The sequence below is a fragment of the Benincasa hispida genome, chromosome 11 (genome assembly GCF_027475165.1).
Source record: "Benincasa hispida cultivar pf3 chromosome 11, pf3_genome.v1.1, whole genome shotgun sequence".
Lineage (NCBI taxonomy): Eukaryota > Viridiplantae > Streptophyta > Magnoliopsida > Cucurbitales > Cucurbitaceae > Benincasa > Benincasa hispida.
The window spans coordinates 23,233,012-23,241,635 of record NC_143488.1 but is presented as its reverse complement, the minus strand read 5'-3'; the positions used below and the strand labels follow the sequence as shown (position 1 = coordinate 23,241,635).

Sequence of the window (8,624 nt, the reverse complement as noted above, 5' to 3'; positions counted from 1 at the left end):
TTTGAATCGCTAACTCTGGTCACTCTCACTCATACAAATCAAAGGACTGCCCTCATAGACAAAAGTCCATGACTCATTCTAGATTGAGATTGAAATTATCTATAGTCATCCTATGAAATGTTAATCTCTCAATCAATAGTGTTATAAGGAGAGATTAATCATTTCATGATCCGATCTTATACGAACTCTTTGTATAGGATACCTCCACTCACATGTCTTCACATGAACGATTTGGATCATACAATTTGTAACACTTACAATGCTTATAACTATTACAGAGTGAGTCGTATCCATATTATCACCAAGATAAAACACCCAACCTTATCCATATACTACAGACTTTTTAGGTTATTACTTGAATATGATCCACCTTTATGTCTGCCACATACTGTTCAAGTTACATACAATAACATTGGATCTTAGCTCATTGGATTAAGTTATGCACAAATAAAATAACTCTTGATTTTATTAATTTAAAAAAAAATCATTCATACAAAATTACAAACTACAAGATCTACAAGATTGAGAAAACTAATCTCAAGAGAAAATAGGTCATTCGTACATAAAACTCTTAAAGTTTTAGGGACTAAATAAACCTATTAAAAAAAACTCAAGGACTAAAAAAGTATTTTGTATTTATTATTTCAATTGTTAATAAAAAAAACTAAAAGAAACAATTGGATTTAATCTTTTTACATTATAACAAAAAGTTTAAAATAATGTATCCTTTGTTGGAAGCGTTGACGAGCCCACTCTATGATTCACTCTAAATCTGACAAACTTTGAAGAGAAGAAACTTGTTCTCTTACAAAACTCAAGAACACACAAGAGAAGAATATTGTTCTCTTGAAACTCAAATTTTTTTTCTATTGATTTGATTGTCTTCCTTCACTTGATTACAAAATAGGGAAATGAACCCTTTATATAGTACTCAAGAGATGTTTCCTAAAAGACACAAAATAAACGAAGTACATACATACATACCATTCACGTACTTAAACAATTATATGTATCTAGAAGTGCATGTATCTAGAAATTAGAAATTCATGTATTTCGAGATGTATCTAGAAATGTATTATCCATTATGTATCTAGCTTAATTTCTAACATCCCCCTTAAGCTAGACTTCCTTGACTCCGAGCTTCTCTTTCATTTTCTAGAATAAGTCTTTCTTTAATGCTTTGGTGAATACGTCTGCAACTTGATCTTGTGTCTTCCAATACGTGATGCATAATTCTCCATCTTTGATCAATTCTCGGATGAAATGATACTTGATCTTTATATGTTTACTTCTTCCGTGAGGGATTCTTTGAAAGTGAAATAGATGATTTATTGTCACAGAACATAACAATCTCTTTCTCTTGGGGGCTCTTTAATTCATGTAGTACCTTTCTTAACTAAAGTGCTTGACAACTGACTGTAGATAAAGAAATGTATTAAGCTTCTGTTGTTGATAATGCTACACCATCCTGCTTCTTTGATGCCCATGAAACTTCTCCATAACCAATATTAAATACATATCCATAAGTACTTTTGTAATCATCAACATTTCCTCCCCAATTACTATCACTATAGCGAACAAGCCCATTATTCATGTTCTTCTTATAGTGGATTCCATGATCAACAGTTTCAAGAATACATCTAAGAACTCTATTTCCAGTTTCCCAATGACTTCTCTTTGGTGATGCCATAAATCTACTCAATAAACTAACTGAGAATATAAGATCAGGTCTAGTTGTAGTTAAATACATTAAGCTCCCAACAAGACTTCTATAGATGGTGGCATCAAAAGCTTTGCTATCATCATGTTTGCTTAGTTTTAAGCCTAGTTCCATAGGAGTTCTGGCCAGATGAGCTTTCTCCATTTTGAACTTTACCAACAAATCTCTTACATACTTTTTTTGAGAAATTACAATCTCACCATCACCTTGCTTAACTTCAATACCATGAAAGTAATGTAGTAAACCCATATCAGTCATCTCAAATTCTTTCTTCATGCTCTCTTTGAAATCTTCAATCATTATGTTCGAATTTTCCGTAAAGATTAAATCATCAACATATAGATAAATGTTCAAGAAATTACCATCTTTTTCTTCTTTCGTGTAGAGAGCATGTTCGTATGGACATCTTTTGGAGAGATCCTTCAAGAAATTTTTTTTTGATACGACGAGCCTTGCCTCGTATTTCTCGACATCTCGATTTTGCTTCAGTTTTGTTCTATAGATCCATTTGACTCCAAGAGTTTTTCTATCTTCTAGTAGTTTGGCTAACTCTCGTCTCTCATTTCTTCTGATTTCATCAATCTCTTGATCCATTTCATCTTTCCATTTTTAATTTTGAATTACCTCCTCAAAGTACATAGGATCAACATCTGTAAATAAAGCGAAATCAGCATGTTCATCGTCCAACATTCTTCTTGAAGTATTATAGATATCATGAATACTTATTGTCTTCCTTGGAGTAGTTTCGTCATCACTTGTGGAGTGTGAAGATGAAGATGAAGTCATTGGTTGAGTCTCTTCAAGCTTCAAGTCTCGAGCATCTTCTTTGCCACCCATGTCAACAAGTAATGGATTATGGTCTTCATTTGTTGCATCCTATTTCCAAAATTCTACTTCATTAAACTTGACATCTCGAATAATAATAACTTTCTTATTCATAGGGTTGTATGATCTATAAGCCTCGGAGTTCCCACTTTACCCAACAAAAATGCACTTTTCTGATTTATCATCTAGCTTACCCCTTTTCTCATCTGAAATATGAGAGTAAGCAATGCACCCAAATACTCTTAGGTGACTAACAGTTGGCTTTTAATCCACCCCATGCTTCTTGAGGAGTAATACGTTGTAAACTTTTAGTTGAAGCTCGATTTAAGAGATAAATTGCACAAGTTACAACATCTCCCTAAAATTGATCTCAAAGTTTCTTGACCTTCAACATATTTCTGGCAAGCTCCATCATTATTCTGTTTTTCTCTCTGTAACTCCATTTTGTTGAGGAATTCTTCGAACAATCTTCTGATGCTTGATTCCATTTTCCTTCAAGAAATCTGCAAAAACAATATATTCTCCTCCATATTTCGAACGCGGTGTTTCAATCTCAGGTTACTTTCATTTTCAACCATTGATTTCAATGTTTTCAAACATTTGAAAGTAGAGCTCTTTTCTTTTAGAAGATAAATCCATGTTTTCCGACTATAATCATCGATAAATGTGAGAAAATAGAAAATACCTCCATGTGTAGTAGTTCTCATGGGTCCACATAGGTCTGTATGGGCAAGCTCTATAAGCTTTGATGCTCTCCAAGAACCTCTTGTCAGAAATGAATTTCGATGATACTTTCCGAAAATACATGCTTCACAAAGTCTATCTTTTTTAATATTTGGCATTCCTCTCACCATATGTTGTTGACACATGTGAGACAGTGTGAAAACGCAGGTGCCCATATTGACAATTCCAATGCCATGAAGTGTCTTTTACTAAAGTCTCAAAACAAACAAACTTCTCATAGTACATTTTGATTGGAAATATTTTGTTGTGAGTCATGGGAACCATTCTGATCTCACATATGCTATCTTTAAAGAAAACATCATGTCCTTTCATTAGAAGTTTCCCAACACTTAAAAGATTGTGTTTGAGCCCAAAAACTTAATAAACATTAGAAATTCTAGAGGAAATGGATGGTCCAACAGCTTCAAAAACCTCTTCCACCTGATCTCCCTCAAGAAGAGGTTTGTATTGATAAGTTTCTTATGAAGAAGCATAATCAAACCAATTCAATCTGAACTCATGGTATTGAATAGATCCCATTAAGCTATTGATGGAGAGAGTTGGCAAATCTTTGGATTCTTCAATTGCAACAACAATATGCTCATACCTTCTAGTCATGCTTCTAAGGATCTTTTCAACTACTCTTTGATCTTCAGTTGCTTTTCCATTTGATCTCAATTGATTAACAATTAAGAGAACACAGTTGAAAAAATCTTCAATAGTTTCAACATCTTTCATTCAGATAGTATCAAATTCAGCTCGAAGTGTCTGTAATCGTACCAATTTTACTTTTTCTTCTCCTTTGTACAAATTATGCAATGCATCCCATGCTACTTTAGCAGTGGAGACTCCTGATATCCTTTCAAAAATATTTTTAACTACAACTTGGTAGATAAAATATAATGTCGTTTTATCTTCCTTTCTAGCTTCTCTCAACTCATGGAGTTGTTGTGAAAGATCATTCTCACTTTCAGGCTCCAAATATTCTATTAACAATATCCCAATGATCTTGAGATCCACAAAGAACCTTCATTTGTTGACTCTATCGTCTATAGTTTTTCCCTCAAAACAAGGAAGTTGAGGCTGCAACATATTGTACGATGACATCTTTCAACCTTATGCCCTGACCACTTTGTTGGAAGCATTGATGAGCCCACTCTAAGATTCACTCTAAATCTCATAAACTTTGAAGAAAAGAAACTTGTTCTCTTACAAACCTCAAGAACAAACAAGAGAAGAATATTGCTCTCTTGAAATCAATTTTTTTCCATTGATTTGATTGTCTTCCTTCACTTGATTATAAAGGAGGGAAATGAACCCTTTATATAGTACTCAAGATGTTTCCGAAAAGACACAAAATAAATGACGTACATGTATACATACTATTCATGTATTAGAACAAATATGCATATCTAGAAGTGAATATGTCTAGAAATTAGAAATTCATGTATTTGAAAATGTATCTACAAATCTATTGTCCATTATGTATCTAGCTTAATTTCTAATATCCCTAATGCCTACAGCCTACATCTTCACCAAGTTCCCCTATCAAGTCCATGTCCCATGCTCGAGCTTCTTAGAATACATATATATAGATACATACATACATACACACATATATTAAAAAGAGTAAAAGGGAATTAAAAGTTGCTCACACCTTTTTTATGTGTAGATTCGAATAATTGAGGATATATATGTCTCACTAGGTTATAGGTTATAGATAAAACAATAAACTACCAAATTAATATCACTTTACTATGCATCAATGAACAAAAAGACCGCAACAAAAAAATTTGCTAAAAAAGGGACAATGGGCTACTGAAATACCCTGCGAGATACATAACTACATCAGTGGTACGTACAGTTGAAAAACGATTCTTAGGCAGTTGTAGCCACTTCAGTTTTGCTGTTCTCTTCCTTCAATTTCTTCCAATTTTCAACGCTGTCAATTATTTCCCCAGTTTTTATGAGGTAACGTACTCGTTTTCCATTTTCAAGTGTTTTGTGACCGACCCGACTTGCTACATTCTGTTCTTTCGAGTAAAGCATCACATTGGAGCTGTGGATTGGTGCTTCGATCTGAAATATCAGAAACAAGAAATTAGACTATGAGGTGAAACCAATCTGTTAAACATGAGACAATGAGAAATAACCAAATATAGAATCCAGATTCAAACTAAAGAATTGGTCACTTTTTGACACAAACCCAAATGCATTTCACTTTGTTTGGAGTGTCTAAAAGTTTGCTGGCTGATGGTAAAGTTTCATTTTGTATAGACAATAGTTGATATTTGAACTTGATAGAAAGTGCAGAAACAAACCTTAATAATCTGTCCTTGTTCTTCCTCCTCTCTGCTCTTTACATGCTTTGTCTTCAGATTTATTTCGTTCACTATCACTTTGCTATTATGTTTAAAAATTTTAGTGATTTCTCCAATTTTTCCCTTATCACGACCAGCTATAACTTTCACTGTGTCTCCAACCTTGACATGCATTTTGTGTAATACTGGAAGGCTGTTTGGCTTACATTCCTTCCGCTCCCATCTTTTAAGCTGCCAACAAGTAAGAAAAGAATGTAAGACGTAAAAATATGGAGAAAACAGCAGAATTGCCAATATTTCCTTCACAATTGTGATCCCATGCCAAAGAAAAATGCAAGAACAGAAACACCATACATATCATTATAAACTTTTACTTTTGTGGCCGAGTTTATTTAGAAGAAAGAAGATTTTGGTGACCACTGTTGGGAAGAGCAATTATAAAACCATTATAAAGCCTACAATTGATCCTTGGGTGGATTTGGAGAAACTTTTCAGATATGATATTTTGAGTGAAACACTCTAGTAATAGTGGAGGTATACTTAAAGAATCTTGGGGTTGCTTTTAACTATGAAAAAAATGTTTTCTAATGGTGAAGAAACTTTCTATATCAGAGGTCTATGTTTGGCTACAATTTAGAAGCACTATCAAAGAAGCATTGGATAGTGCTTCACGAAATTGCTACAATTGCATTGAAAATCTTCTAAATTAGCCTGTTGAAGGAAAATTGCTTATATTTGCATTCAACGATGGTTATTGAAAGCGACTTCCAAAACAATGCGATCACAATACATTATCATATCACAAGGTAGCAGCAGGTATATCATTTTTCTCAGCAAGTCAACCATCCAACTTATTCCTGTTTCACGTCTCCATTTATTTCCCCCCGCATATAGTCATGATAGAACATACTTTATCTTCCATTAAATTCAAATGAGCTGGAAAAGGACGAAATCATGAAAAGGCAAGAACACTAACCCTCATTACTATGAGACATGGCTTCTCTTTTGACGTTACCTGCAAGTAAAACAAGAGATACTAAGATACAAACTATCCTGAAAATTACTTCAACAAAAATATAATGCAAAATAATCTCGAATAAAAACAACTGATGCAATTTGTTAGCTTGAAACCTATAGCAAGTATAGGATGGGAAGTAGTTCATAATTTCAAAGGTTATGGGGAACAATGTGGTTTGAGTTAAACTTGACGAAATTTTTATATTTGATCTATTCTTGCACATGGATTGCCTGCAACACCATCCAAATATTTCTCTGAAATGCTCTGGAAATGTAGTTTCATTTGAATAGGGCTACTTACAGATAGTATATAAAACAATATCACAATGCTAAATAACCGATAGACAATAATAAAAAAAAAAGAAAATAAAATAATTTGGATCCCATTTGGTAACCATTTTATTTTTTATTTTTGTTTCGGAAAATTAAGTCTATGGACACTATTTCTACCTCCAAATTTTTTCGTTTCTTATCTACTTTTCGCTCATGGTTTAAAAAACCAAGTCAAATTTTGAGAACTATAAAAAAGTAGCTTTCAAAAAATTGTTTATTTTTAAATTTGGCTAACAATTCAACCATTGTAGTTGAGAAAAATGTAAGTCATAGTAAGAAATGGGGGTTTGATTTTCAAAAAGAAAAAAAATCATATAATTACCAAAGGAGGATGAGAACTAAATAAAATGGTTGTTGCCAGATGACAATGTGAAGATCTAATTTACACAAGAAATCAAATCATCATCATCATCACTGCCCCTCCCTATCCCCTAACAATGTACCTTAGAAAGAAAAGCCCGATGTCTCAATGTTGGGGAAAATTGAAGGATACTACTCAGAGTGCAAGTTGAAAGAATGATTTAAAGAGCAAAAATGAAATTAAATCCCAGGCAAAATTATTGACAAAGCTAAGAAAATCATCATCTGTTGGCTAAATTTCACTCTACAGTTCACCCAACCAGGGAAGCAGCTCTATATTTTGAATCATAATTTCTCACAAGAATCAAATCGAGAGGCAAAAAGAAGGGAAAACAGGGTAAAATGAAGCATAACGAAGAAAGCAATTAGAAACGAAGGGGAGAGTAGAAAATCATACGGGAGCAGCGTAAATTGTGGGCGGCGGAAGGCGTTGGCCGAGGAAGGAATTGGAAGAGAGGGAAAGAGCGGTCATAGAGCTCTGAAGCGCAGCCATGGCTGCCATTTTTGCTGGTGCAGGCTTGTCTCTGAGAAGTATTGGGGAGCTCCACAAATGGATAAGCAATTGCAGACTGCAAAATAGCGAACGCGGATAGAAAGAGATGCAGCTCTCGTCTAAAACGACGACGTATCCCGAATCTTTGAGGACGTATTCCCGAATCTTAGGGATGTATTTTGAGCTTAAATAATTCAAGGGATAGGCCCATTCATGAATGATAAATTATTGTAAAATTAATTTAATTTATCAATTATTCTAAAATTACTTTAATTTTAATTCAACTCTATTTCAAATTTATTATTAATCTAAAATTTACAAATAGAATATAGTTTTGTTTAAGTATAGAGTTTATAATTTCCAATTTTTCAATAACGGGTAGTTTATTTTTTGAAAATCTAAATAACTAGAATCTATAGATGCCAGATGTAGGCATTTTTAGATATATCTTATATATGAGAATATTTGAATAACTATGTTTATTTTATAAAATTTGTAGTTTTTGGAGAATGACTTAAATTTACATAATGTTTCAATAATGATCTTTTGAGTATGATAGCATTATTGTTTTAGTCACTTTATTATTTCCCGTTGTGGTTACTAGTTACTGTGATTGTTACTTCTATCTTTTCTATTATTTCTTCCCCTATATTCTTTTGCCACGTGTACTATTTTTTTCTCAATATATACCTATCTCGTGCTTCTGTACTATTTTGTACAGAGCTTTATCAATAATATTCTCTCTTGGATTTTATACCATTCATACATGGTATCAGAGCACATGCTCTATCTTTTTTCTCGTTAATGGCAACAAGCTCTGGCAACCCAAGGG

The 8,624-nt window shown here is 33.3% G+C and overlaps 1 protein-coding gene across 1 annotated transcript; it reads right to left on the bottom strand.

Annotated features, from left to right (window-relative positions):
• Positions 1–5,060: 5,060 nt before the first annotated feature.
• On the bottom strand, positions 5,061–7,985 carry LOC150032495 (large ribosomal subunit protein uL24c-like). The gene is made up of 4 exons (XM_090306703.1): positions 7,697–7,985; positions 6,566–6,604; positions 5,590–5,820; positions 5,061–5,347 (listed from the first exon to the last, which is right to left on the bottom strand). The coding sequence occupies exons 1-4, from the start codon at positions 7,799–7,801 to the stop codon at positions 5,147–5,149; spliced, it is 576 nt and encodes a 191-aa protein (XP_090162829.1). The 5' UTR covers positions 7,802–7,985; the 3' UTR covers positions 5,061–5,146.
• Between the last annotated feature and the right edge of the window lie 639 nt (positions 7,986–8,624).

Bases quoted from the DNA above. Each gene is read 5' to 3' on its own strand.
- LOC150032495 (XM_090306703.1), bottom strand. From the start codon at position 7,801: ATGGCAGCCATGGCTGCGCTTCAGAGCTCTATGACCGCTCTTTCCCTC. The intron at 6,605-7,696 runs GTATGATTTTCT...TTTTACTTGCAG, and splicing joins CCACAATTTACGCTGCTCCC to GTAACGTCAAAAGAGAAGCC. The intron at 5,348-5,589 runs GTTTGTTTCTGC...CTGATATTTCAG, and splicing joins AACAAGGACAGATTATTAAG to ATCGAAGCACCAATCCACAG.